General features: G+C 41.7%; 1 protein-coding gene across 2 annotated transcripts in view; it reads left to right on the forward strand.

Moving 5' to 3' along the window:
• Positions 1-13,319, forward strand: part of Nt5c2 (5'-nucleotidase, cytosolic II) — a 135,779-nt gene that overhangs the window by 90,744 nt on the left and 31,716 nt on the right. For both annotated transcript variants that reach the window (XM_041660911.1, XM_041660912.1), the window contains exon 3: positions 9,680-9,753. In XM_041660911.1, the coding sequence (XP_041516845.1) occupies positions 9,680-9,753 (74 nt within the window). The remainder of the gene's footprint in view (positions 1-9,679; positions 9,754-13,319) is intronic.

The raw sequence follows: 13,319 nt of genomic DNA on the forward strand, positions 1-13,319 counted from the left end.
AGCATTTATTTAGAATAGTCTCAGTCTGGAAACAGCTGAAATTGACAGGTTGGATAAACAAATTGTGGTCTATCTATACAATGGAATACTTATGAATAAAAGATGTAATTATGATCTATGCATCAACATGGGTGAATGTTAGGAGTACTATGCTAAATAAAAGAAGCCAGGCGTGCAGCTTCATATGTGATTCTGTTTACTTGAGTACTGTGGTGCTAAACAGCAGAGATCAGATGCTAGGGAGACTCACTCGGTAAAGTGTTTGTAGTGCAGGTGTGAGGACCTGAGTTTGGGTCCTAGCATCCATGTAAAAGACAGGGAGAGAGACAAGCTGTTGTGCTTCAGGCTCAGTGAGAGACCATGCCTCACAAAAGTTAGATGGAGTGCTGTATTTTTTTTTTTTTACTCTTTGCAGGCCTTTGCCCAGCTCCCAAATAAATACATGGAGACTTATTCTTACTTAGCTTGTCTTGTTTCTCACCAGCTTTTCTAACTTAAATTGTCCTGTTTCTCTTTAACTGGTTTGCCTCTGAACTTTTAACCTTTCTTTATTCTATATTATCTTTCTTTCCTTCTCACTCTGTGGCTAGCTGGGTGGCTGGCCCCTGGCATCCTCCTCTACTTCTCCTTTTCCTTTTCTCGATTTTCCTCCTTCTCTTTTCACTAGATTTCCCCTCCTATTTATTTCTTTCTGCCTGGCAGACCCACCTATTTTTCTCTCTCTGCTTAGCTATTGGCCATTCAGCTTTTTATTAGACCAGTCAGGTATTTTAGTAGGCAAAGTAACACAGCTTCGCAGGGTTAAACAAATGCAGCATAAAAGAATGCAACATGTCTTTGCATCATTAAACAGACGTTCCACAACATAAACAAATGTAATACATCTTAAACTAATATTCCCCCAACAGATAGCAGTTAAGGAGGATATCTAATGTCAATTTCCATGCATGCCCCCATACACACAGAGATGTGTACATATACTACACACACACACACACACACACACAAAATCATAACATAAAATCAAACCCAAATCCCCAGGTGAATGGCCCCTGAGGAATGACACCATGACAGACCACCCTCCCTCCACTTACTTCATACGTGGGGAGAAAAAAAAAATCAGTGATCTATGTGGTAATGTAGGGTCAGGTGCTGGGAAGGGCATTATGAAAGGACATGATTTTGTTGGATTGGAGGAACTAGTGGTAATTGTATGATTGTATACAGCTGTCAAAACTTAACAACTTTGTAGGTAATACAGTTGGGTTTTATTTATTTATTTTTTTTTCTGAAATGGAATTGCCAAGGCTGTCCTTGATGTTTGACCCAAGCCTTAGCTTCTTCCCCAGCTGATTTTTTTAAATGGGTAATCTTCCCACCCCCCAAATCGATTAAAAATGAAACAAAACACACAAAAAACTCCACCTCACTCCTTTGTCTTTCCAACACCTCTTCCTTTATCCTAGTGGCACTGGGTGCTGCTGTGTGTCATGCAGTGTACCCCTTTTGTCCAGTCAGCCCCACCCACAAAATGTTCATTGCAATGAGTCTTTGGTGTGGTTCAAGTCTTCTGGCCTCTGGCACACCATCAACACTGGACCTTTACCGAAACTTCTCTTGGACATCTGTGTTGCCCTGAGTCATGGAGATCCTGTTGTTACTGCTCTGCAGGAGCAGTCCCTTCACTCACCCCAGCAGGCCATTGATGTGGTCGATGGTAGGATGAGCAATTGAAGGCATACGTGTGGATCTGGGTGGTAGCTAAGCTAGTCCACTGGGCCACAGGGACTGCCCCCTCATGTGAGGTATGGAGCCTGCTCTCCTAGGCCCATGCCTTAGGGGCTAGCTCTCCCATGCCTCTGCTGTTGGGTGGGACCATCTCTCCTCAGTGTCTGGGACAGTCAGGGGCAGTAAAAATGCCAATTTCTTTTTTTTTTTTTTTCGAGACAGGGTTTCTCTGTAGCTTTTGGTTCCTGTCCTGGAACTAGCTCTTGTAGACCAGACTAGCCTCGAACTCACAGAGATCCGCCTGCCTCTGCCTCCCGGAATGCTGGGATTAATGGCGTGCGCCACCACTGCCCGGCTTTTACTTGCATATTTTGTGTGTATGTCAAAATAGGTAGTTGCCAAAATAAAACACTTATGGTTATATGTTGGTGAAATTTCTTTCATGAACCAGAGAAGTAACCTGAGCTCTAAAAGCATTAGTGTTTGTGGCACATCCAGGATGTTGCCATGTTCATACTTCCCCCAGCTATCCATGTACTCTATCTCCATCCCAGGAGAAAGAATCTTCTTTAAAAAAAAGATTTATTTGTGTGTGTGTGTGTGTGTGTGTGTGTGTGTGTATATGTGTGTGTGTGTGTGTGTGTGTGTGTGTGTGTCTGCCATATGTGTCTAGGTGCCCACGGAGAACAGAAGACGGCATGACAGATTCCCTGGAACTGCAGTTACAGTGGTTATAGGCCATCTGATAAGGATGTTGGAAACTGAACTCAGGTCTTCTGGTGCTGCAAGAGTAGCATGTGTTACCATTTATAAAGAGGTGGTGGGGGACTATCCCACGAGGGGTGGTAGCGGGTCACCTGAGGCCTCGATGGGTCCCTTGGCATGTGGCCTGAGGCCTCAGCCAGCGACAGACAGATATGCTATACAGAGAGAGTTTGGGTATAGAGTTTATTTAGTGGGTTACCAAAAACATGCCTCTGTGCAAAACACACATGTAACACAGTCAGTAAGAGGAATTTAGAGACAAAAACGTAAGTAAACTATTAGAGTAGGCAAGGAATACCTCAGTAACCATGGCAAATTGGTTACTTAACCTGCCCTTAGCCAAGATGGTGGTGAGGTCATCTGACCTACCCTTAGTCAGAATTCCAGCGGTCACATGTTGTATGGAGGAATCACGTTTTCAGAGCTGTGGTGGGAATTTTAAACAGATACAAATAACAAGAGAGACATAGAGGCTGTGTAGAACATACTTTTAAAACAGAATCACATCCGTGGGGCCACACCCATTACATATTCTTTCATACATGAAGTAAACAGGAAAATTACTTAGCAGCGCCAGCCGCCACATGCCAGCTGTTGTGGGGAGTGAGGACTTGGAGTGAAACAGCTGCTCATATCTGGGCCAGTTTTGCTGGTTACTGTAGAACCAGTAGCTGTAGCGGGAGCAGAGACAGAATAGAAGGAATAGGAGCAAGAAAAAAGAGCCTTTACTGGCGGGTGGGGTTGGGGCTGCCCAGTGAAAGGAAAAGTGGATGGGCGAGAGCGCGAGGGACACCGACAGTGCAGAGCATGGCTGCATAGAAATGTTTTAATTTGCCTGTTTGCTGGTAGAAATTGGAAGCTACCACTTCAGGTTATTATTTAAGGGGTAGTAGGTCATTTGTTAGTGCAAAGGTGGATAAGGTTAGGAATCTGTAAGTAAGACAGAAGTTTTAGGGGCTGTAGAAGACATACCAGGGGGAGGTTGCGCAGATAGTTTTAGGTGTATTCCCCAAGGCAAGAGTGTGAGAAAGACAAGGACCCAAGGGCTCTTAACCAATCCCAGATTTGTCAGTACAGGAATTGGAGACCAGATAGGACCACTCTGAGTGGTCTGAGAGAGGACAGAAGTCCAAGTGGCGAGGAGCCAAATCTCAGTCCTAAGTCGTGGGGAATAACCAGAGATGAATGTCAGTGAAAGCTGATTTGGAGAAGGGGACCTTACCAATACCAGCGATGGAGTTGGCACAGGATGTTGGAAAGCCTTCCAAGTCCACAGTTCCCATGTGTCCTTAGCCAGCCCGCCTGTGGGCACGAGGGAATGTGGAGAGGGAGAGAGTAAGAGACATCTTGGCCGAGTCACGGAGCCAATGTTATTATTTATAAAGAGGTGATGGCGGGTCCCCTGGTAGGTGACAGACCTTGGAGGGTGACAGGCCATGCAGAGAGAGTTTTGGTATAGAGTTTCTTTAGTGGGTTATGGAGGGGGAAGGGGAGAAGGGCGGGAGAAGAGAGAGGCAGAAGCTGCCTCTCCAGAAAAAGGGCAGAGAGAGAGACAGAGACAGAGAGAGAAAGGTGGGACAGTGGAAGGGGGAGGTTGGGAGTGGGCGGGGCCCATCTCCTAAAGGGATAGGGTACCCAGGTGACAGGCCAGGCCAGCAGATTACAACAGCATGTATTCTTAACTGTTGAGGCATCTATGAGACTCCCAAATGTTTTTCAAAGAAAGCAGTAGGTATGCAGGAACTTGAATTATGACCGAAGTGGATGGTTATAGTTAATAGCATAAACAAAGCCTCAGGGCATGTTTAGGAAATAGCAAACAGTTTGCTAAATAAAACAATAACTAATAAAGTAATGACAGGAAAGGGTGCATGGTGTGAATGATACAAGATCAAACTGATTTTAACAAAATAATAGAAGGTTTCAACTCCTTAAAAAGCTAAGAGCTGGTAATTTATTAGTTGGGTAGCTTTGAGCATTGACTAAAGATAATTTGGAAAGAGTAGTATGTTAGAGCTCGCTTTAGAACTGCACTTCTCAGGCTGTCCTGGGAGGACTTTTAACATTGTTTCCCATTCTATTTCCAGTTGGTAATATTTATAAACTATAGCAAAAACAAATTACATACAGACAGAAAACATTTTGTTCTTTTTTTTTTTGAAATAGGTTCTCACTTGTAGATCAGGCTATCCTCAGTTGTTCAAAAGTTCTGGTATTATAGGCACTTTTTACTACTATATTCAGCAAAAAATATTTTTCTATAAAATTATTACAAAAGTCTCTAAGTAACTGAAACTTCTGTATAATGTCGTGGATGAGTGAAATATTTATAGATGAGCATTGGTTTCAAGCAGCCCTGCCGGTTTCAGAGTCGTTAGCTTCAGTGTGAGGACAAAACAGTGAGCAATGGCTTCTGGAGAGTTAGGGCCTTGGTGAATTGTTGATGTAGAGTGGAGGGAAAGGCACTTGGAAAGGTAAACAGCGGGTGGAGGCAGCAGGCTGTGGCTGTAGGCTTGAGTGCAGGAATGCTGTGGCAGAAGCAGGAACTGATTTGGGGGAAAAAGCTGCTAAATTGTTTTCATAAAAAAATCTACCTTTATAGCATTTTTCTTTTCTTTTTTTCTGTTTTTGTCTCATTCTGTTGCTCAGGCTGGCTTCAAATTGTGGCAGTTCTCTTGTCTCTGCCTCCTAAGTGCTGGAGTCGCAATTTAACGCTAATTTATTATAGTTTATAATTTTAATTTGACTACTCAGATGCACTTGGAATCTTGTGCCGAGCAGTCTGAGTCCTTGCTGACAAGTGCCCACAGCGAGAACAGATGTCCAGGAACGTTTCATAGCCGAGTCCTTGCTCATCTGTTGCTGCAGTAGCTGTTGTTGGGCACGTGGCCAGGAAACTGTGACTCCTAAGCAAAGGGAGGAGTTACAGATAAAGTTCGCCATTGCCAGAGAGAGTATCCAAATGGATTTGTGTGGAGCAACAGTGATATCCAATGACAAGTTAAATTAGACGCAGAGGTGTTTTCTCCCACACTGTCTCAGAAGATACATGTCTTTTTGAAGTTAGGTTAAAGTCACACACACTAAAGAATCCTAATTTTAAGAAGAATTTTGTTATGTGACTTCAGGAACTACTTTACCCAGATAGTTTCAGTTTGCACAACGGCAACCATTGACAGATGAGGTAATTCAGCTTTCAATTAGAGTCAATCCAAAGCCAGTAGAGTTTGCTGTTTACAAAATTTCTAATATAGTAAGTTGCATGTTTATGTTAAGTCGGAGACTTTTAGATTCCTATTCTTAAAGCACATTAGTATAATTATTTTATTTCTTGCAGTTAATATCTGTATATGAATGGCATTTCTTCAAGTTTTGTTTGTTTGTTTTTTTGACTTCACTGCTGTGGGATGTGATAGTAAATACTGCTAAGCGTGTTTTGTTGAAGTCTGTTAGTTTCACAGTGTTTCTGTGAACCTCCCAGAGTTTGTTTCTCCTGGTAATGCTCAGATCTTCAACTCACAAGTGGCTTATCTATGGGAATTTCTGGCTGGTAGTTACGATTGGATGCTTAGTATAGCTGTAAGTTTTTGTGTGGTAATTAAACATTTTAAAACTTGCTTTTAATTTTTACAGATGTGTTCATGCTCTTGAATGTAGGTAGAATTATTCTTGCAGTTAATAATTTAGTAAAAAGAACACAGTAAACTGGCATTGGAGGATCTGTAGAAAGGTCTTGGAACTCAGAAAATTTTGATTAATCTTTTGTTTTGAAATATGTATGTCAGTGAGCTAATCTTTTCATTGATACCTTATAGTTGGCATAACATCTTACACTTTGTTAAGTTTATAAGCTCAGTGGAGAGTGTTTCAGGCTTTGAGATAAGCATCTGTTGACTGTGCAGAGACATGTAGGAAGCTTTAAGGTTTCTCCTGTGCCAGAGTCAAGGCTTCTCTTTCAGCAGTTGGGTGTTTAGCATCTTGGTAAACCTTAGCGTGTATGTGCAGTCCTTCTATTTGGCTTAGTACTCTGTGGCATAGCTGTTCCTTTGGTTAGTTATTACAGCTTTGCTTCTGCAGCAAATTAGATTTCATTTTATATAGCTCCTTCCTTTAGGGAAAGAAAGGGAAGGAGGTTTTCACACAAGGGTCATAGCAGAAATGAGGAGGGAATAGGAGTGGTTCTCTAAGTTCCAGAGCTGGTTCTGTGAAGTAGAGTACTTGTTTTGAGTGAAAAGAGAAAGGATATTTGATGAAAGTTTTTCATAAATGATTGCTTCCTAATTAAAGTGTCTTATTAATATATTGTGTGCACTTTTGTGCAGATGTGTGTATGTGTGGGGATGCATGCCACTGCAGGCAGTGGGGGAGGTCAAAGGACAACTGAGAGCCTTCTTTGATGATGTTCCTAAGATTGAGCTTAGATTTTTAGGCTTTACAGCAGGTGCTTTTGCCCATCTGCCAGATCAGATTTCCTAATTTTAAGAACATATAAACTTTTGTAGCTCTGTTGACCCTCAAAAGACATTTACCAGGAAGTAGAAAAAGACAAGGTTTCCTGAGTAAATTGGGAGCATGGGGACCTTGGGAGAGGGTTGAAGGGGAGGGGAGAGGCAGGAGGGGAGCAGAGAAAAATGTAGAGATCAATAAAAATTAAAAAGATTTACCGTGGTATATGTCATGTGAGATCTGTGTTGTAGCCTACATCCAATGAATGTATTGATTGAGTAGGTAATGTGTTTGGTTAAGTCAAAGAGGAATGAGAAATATGACTTTATGGATATTCAGCAATGATTATTTTGGCAAAAGCAGATTTTCATATTCCTGAATATGTCACTCCCAGAGGTTAACAAGGATGTGCTGTTCTTACTGTCTTTTGAAAATGCGTGTGCTTTTGAGATTTCCATGGCGGTGCTTATTGGCAGTCTGACTCTAAAACCAGCTAATGTCTTTCTTCTATCAAAATTGAAACCACTTTTTAAAATTATGTGGTTCTGTATCTCTTTCTTAGAATATGTAATGTGAAAGAAAAGTCTTGCTCAGTTCCCTCCTGCGTATATCCCCTTAGGATATTTTAGGCGTGCCAGCTGTTAAGGCTCTGAGCAAAGATTTATTCAGTTGGCCCCTTTGCTGGACTTGAGCCTGTGTGAAGAGCCCCAGCATTAGTAGTAGCTCTTATTTTTTAGAGTTACAACCATTATTTTGTGTCTTTCACCTCTGTTGTTTTCAAAGGATTTATGTAGCTGGGGATCATCAGTAATGAAGGAGATTTTGTTATCAGTGAAAAAGCAAGGTAGAATTTGGGAGGATCACTGTGGTGCTTGGAGTTAAGTTCTTGTTTTTGTTGTTGTTTTAAGGTCTGTAGCTTGGTGATAGAGTGCTTGGTGTGCAAGCCCTGCGTTTGCTTTCCTAGCACTTCAAAATAATAAAAACACGAAACTAACAAAAAGGTTTGGGTAGGTATCATTTCTCCTCTAGTTCTTTTTTTCTTTCCACTGTCAATATTCTTTTTCTTCGCTTACCATATATAAGTCAAGATGAAATAAATACTGATGTTCAAAAAACTAGGTTTTTTTTTTTTTTCACTGTGTAGTTGGGGATGACCTTGAACTTTTGTTCATCCTGCTTCCACCTGGGACTACAGGTGTGTGCTACTGCACCTGGTTGTAGGTAGTGCTGGGGATTGAACCCAGGGCGAGTATGCATGCTATGTTCCGCAGACCTTGGGGAGTTTTTTGTTTTGTTTCCATTTTAGACAGGGTTACACCATATATCCTAGACTGACTTGAACATGAGATTGGCCTGCCATGGCCTTTTAAATGCTCCTTCACACCTGCCTTACTTCTTTATTATTCATTTACTTGGGTTTGTTTTCTTTTGAGACGGTCTACATGTAGCTCAAGCTGGCCTGGAATATGTGATTTTCCTGCCTTAGACTCTCTCTCGTCTGCTAGGGTTACAGGAATGCATCATCATATCCAGCTATTCATTTATTTATATTTTATTTTATTTTACTCTTTGGTTTTTTTGAGACAGGATTTCTCTGTAGCTTAAGAGCCTTTCCTCAAACTCACAGAGATTCGCTTGCCTCTGCCTCCTGAATGCTGGGTTTAAAGGTGTGCACCACCACCACCTAGCCAGCTGTTTACTTTTTGTTTTGTCCCGTCTGGCTTTGAATCCTGGGCTCTAATGTTCCTTCTTCCTTAGCATTTTGATTACTTCAGCACTGGGCTTACCGTATCCCTGGGCCTACCTTACTGCTGGGTCAAACTGCTAGAAGTCTCCTCCTACCCCCTTTTATCTAAATGGAACAGATAAATAACAGAAAAGAAAACCCAGTTAAAAAATAGGCAAAGGACCTAAATAGACTTTTCGCTCAGAAAGACATATAAATTGCCAACTGATATGTGAAAAGGTATTCAAAATTATAGACCAGGCGGTGGTGGCGCACGCCTTTAATCCCAGCACTCGGGAGGCAGAGGCAGGCGGATCTCTGTGAGTTCGAGACCAGCCTAGTCTTCAGAGCTAGTTCCAGGACAGGCTCCAAAGCCACAGAGAAACCCTGTCTGAAAAACCAAAAAAAAAAAAAAAAAACCAAAAAACCAAAATTATAGACCATCTAATCACCAGGGAGGTCCAAATTAGCATCATAATTAGATATACAAGGGTGTTGCTTAAATTGTTATAGCCAAAGTGGAAAATAACACCAAGTTCCCAAAGAAATTAAAGTAATGTAAGTAAGTACCTTATGAACCAGCAGTGCCTTAAAAGGGAGCTTCTACTATTTGCAATGACAGAGATAAACTTAAATGAGATTAGAGTACAGGAAGAAATACAGCACAATATCACTTACATGTGAAATTTAAGAAGAAGTTATATAGATAGATATAGAGGATAAACCAGTGGCCGGGAGTGGGATACAGTTACCTTGGAGTCATTTGTCGAAGATCTCTAGGTACGCTATAAGCACCGCAGTGGTCTGGTGTACTCGAAACCGCAAAGGAGAGAGGAGGGAAGCGCTGGACCCCCGTAGTCACTGTGTGTATGTAGCATTAAGTCATCATGTTAACACCTTAAGTAATACAGTAATATAAAGTCAGCTGGGAAAATAAGGAGACAGTATAGAATAATAATTTCATTAAACTTCAATGTTAATCAAGATACAACTTTCTTATTTTTTTTTTCATAGGGTGTTTGTGAACCGAAGTTTAGCCATGGAAAAAATAAAGTGTTTTGGTTTTGATATGGATTATACCCTTGCTGGTGAGTAATGATTTTTTATTTCTTAAGAATTGCTGGTTTTGATTCAATATAGTGGGTCCACAGGCAGTTCAATAATCACTTGTCCATGTAATTAATCATTTATTTGGCTGCAAGAAGCTTTTGTTGGATTGTCCTTCCATTGAGATATATGAACACTGAAGATACTCAGTATTCTTGAGACTTGTTTTCTGAACTTGTATTGATAGTTAGAAAAAGTCCTAATGTTTCTTTAAAACTCTTATAAAAATCTTTTTAGTAAACTTATAGATTAATGAATACATCCATGTGTGTATTTGGGCATTTTTGGCTCTTATTCTTTCAAGCTGTTCTTCAAAAGTAGAAGAATTTTTTGAGACAAGTATCACACTATACTCCGAGAAGACCTGGAATTCATACGGGCTGGTTTGGACCTGACATGGATCTTTTGCATCTGCTTCCAAGTGCTGGGTTTATAGGCATGTGGCAGTGCCCAGCTTAAAGATGAATTTCTGGATTTCTCACTCTGCTATAAAGTTAATTATTGAAGTTTTTAGTATTTTATTTTTATGGATCAGAATGGGGGTTGTAAATGCTTGGATTGCAAGCATGAGCCACCACACCCAGCCACAGAGTGTTTTGTTTGTTACCCCATTTCCATGTTTGTTTGATTGTGGTGTTAGGAATCAATGCTTCAACCCTCCAGCATCATAACGATTTACTCTTTTTTTTTTAAAAGAAGATTGATTTTATTTTTAGTTATGTGTGCACATGTGTGTGGGGAGGTGTGCACATAAAAGCAGGTGACCACCACGGCCGGAAGAGGGGGTCAGACCCCTAGACTTGGAGTTACTGTGCTTGTGAACCTCCTGCCTCGGGTGAAGTCAGGTCCTTTGAAAGAACAGCGCACACTCACCTGTTTAGCCATCTCTCTCTCTAGCCCATTAACAGTTTATTCTTAGACAGATAGGCCATGTGTTCATTTCCATCAAAATGGTTGCATGAGCTTTGCTCTTTATTACAATCTCCTTAAAGACTAACACTGTGCTCTTTCTTCCTTCTGTCTCTGAGATATAGCTGAAATAATCAGTGTATTAGGCTATAGTTTCATCTCCTCAGAACTTAAAATTTTTTTTGACGGCATCATCAGTATATCCTTTACCTTAAGTAGTAGTAGGTTTGATATATCGGTTGAGCACCTGTATATATGTTTAACACATACAAGTGCAATTATGATACTCAAAAGAATCTTTCAGAAATTCATTTTAAAAATTGATTTTAGCCAGATATGGCAGTGTGCACTGGAGCCTCAGCGCTCAGGAAGCCATGATTGAAGGACTGCGTCCGTCATGTGCAGAGGCAGCCTAGCAAGAGCCCTCTGTAAAACAGTGAGATAGACAGAACCCTAGAATGTAAAGCTTGCTTTCCTGAATGTTGTCATTAAAAGTAACTGAGTAACTTTTGACACTGCTAAAACACACAAAAACACAACAAAAAAAAACCCATAAAAAGACTTTTTATTAGAAAAATGTTCCATGAAATACAGTGATAAAATAGAAGAGGTATGTGTTGTTTGTCCGTGCCTGTCTTTAAGGTTTGAGTGTTTGGGATAAATACTTTTGGTATGTATGTATGTATTTAGTTAGTTATTTTGAGGCAGGGTGGCCTTGAATTTATTATCTCTCCTCAGCCTTCTTAGTGCTGGCCTGCTTGGTGTGAGTCTTTGTTCATTACAAATCATTCCCTGTGCGATTCTGACATCTGCTAAATTCCCTCACAGCATTAAAAATTTTGTTTCTGTGTATGGGTGTTTTGCCTGTATGTGTCTCTGTACTCGATGTGTTCCTGGTGTGCAGGGAGGCCAGAAGAAGGCATTGGATACCCTGGAACAAGAGTTAACACACTGTTGTGAGCTGCCAGGTGACTGCTAGAAATCAAACTTGGTGCTCTTAACCTCTGTAACCTCTAAGCCATCCTAGCACATCCCCTTCCCCAGAGGACTTTTTTTTTTTAATTGAGAAAAGGAGAAAAAAAAAAAAAAACAAGTTTCCACCTCCTCCCAGCCTCCCATTTCCCTCCCCCTCCTCCCACCCTTCTCCCCCTCCCCCCACTCCTCTCCCCCTCCCTCTCCAGTCCAAAGAGCAGTCAGGGTTCCCTGCCCTGTGGTAAGTCCTAGGTCCTCCCCCCTCTGTCCATATCTAGGAAGGTGAACATCCAAACTGGCTAAGCTCCCACAAAGCCAGCACATTAAGTAGGATCAAAACCCCGTGCCATTGTCCTTGGCATCTCATCAGCCCTCATTGTTCGCCATGTTCAGAGAGTCCAGTTTTATCCCATGCTTTTTCAGTCACGGTCCAGCTGGCCTTGGTGAGCTCCCAGTAGATCAGCTCCACTGTCTCAGTTGGTGGGTGCACCCCTCGTGGTCCCGACTTCTTTGCTCATGTTCTCCCTCCTTCTGCTCCTCATTGGGACCTTGGGAGCTCAGTCCAGTGCTCCAGTGTGGGTCTCTGTCTCTATCTCCATCCATCACCAGATGAAGGTTCTATGATGATATGCAAGATATTCGTCATTATGGCTCTAGGATAGGGTCATTTCAGGTTCCCTATCCTCAGCTGCCCAAGGAACTAACTGGGGACCTCGGCTTGGGCATCTGGGAGCCACTCTAGGGTCAAGTCTTTTGCCCACCCTAAAGTGGCTCCCTTAACTAAGAATTGTGGTTCCGTGCTCCCCTATCCAATCTTCCTTTATCCCAATCCTCCTGTTTCCCCAAGTCCCCCCCCCCCACCTTCCCTTCTACCTTTTCTCTCCCCATCTCCCCTTACCCCCATTCCACCCCACCCCCAAGATCCCAATTTTTTCCCCGGCAATTTTGTCTACTTCCCTTAGCCAAGAGGATAACTATATGTTTTTCCTTGGGTTCACCTTCTTACTTAGCTTCTTTAGGTTCACTTATTGTAGACTCCGTGACCCTTATTTATGGCTAGAAACCAAATTCGGGATCAACCTACCCCTGGACCCAGCAATACCACTCTTGGGAATATACCCAAGAGATGCTCTATCATATGACAAAAGCATTTGTTCAACTATGTTCATAGCAGTATTATTTGTAATAGCCAGAACCTGGAAGCAACCTAGATGCCCTTCAATGGAAGAATGGATGAAGAAAGTATGGAATATATACACACTAGAGTACTACGCTGCGGTAAAAAACAATGACTTCTCGAATTTTGCATGCAAATGGAGGGAAATAGAAAACACTATCCTGAGTGAGGTATCCCAGATCCCCAGAGGACTTTATAATATAGTTGAAGGGCTTGTTTGCTTGCCTTTAAGACAGTGTCTCACTGTATATCCTAGAATTCAGTACACTGGGACGTCGTTAGCTTTCAGCTTTGTGTGCAGTTCAAGCTGGACTTGGACTTGTCGCAAACTCCCCTGCCTCTGCCTCCTGAGAGCTGTAGCTTTGGATAATCTACTTACTGGCTTGTAAGTGTCTCAAGGTCAAGGGTTTTCCTTTTCTGTATTTTATGTTTAGTGTTAAAGTGTTATATGGTAGCTGCTAAATCCATACTAACTTTAGGTTCATGTGT

This window comes from Microtus oregoni, unplaced genomic scaffold, assembly GCF_018167655.1.
Source record: "Microtus oregoni isolate MIOR12 unplaced genomic scaffold, Mior012 000012F_ref0000307, whole genome shotgun sequence".
NCBI classification, from domain to species: Eukaryota; Metazoa; Chordata; class Mammalia; order Rodentia; family Cricetidae; genus Microtus; species Microtus oregoni.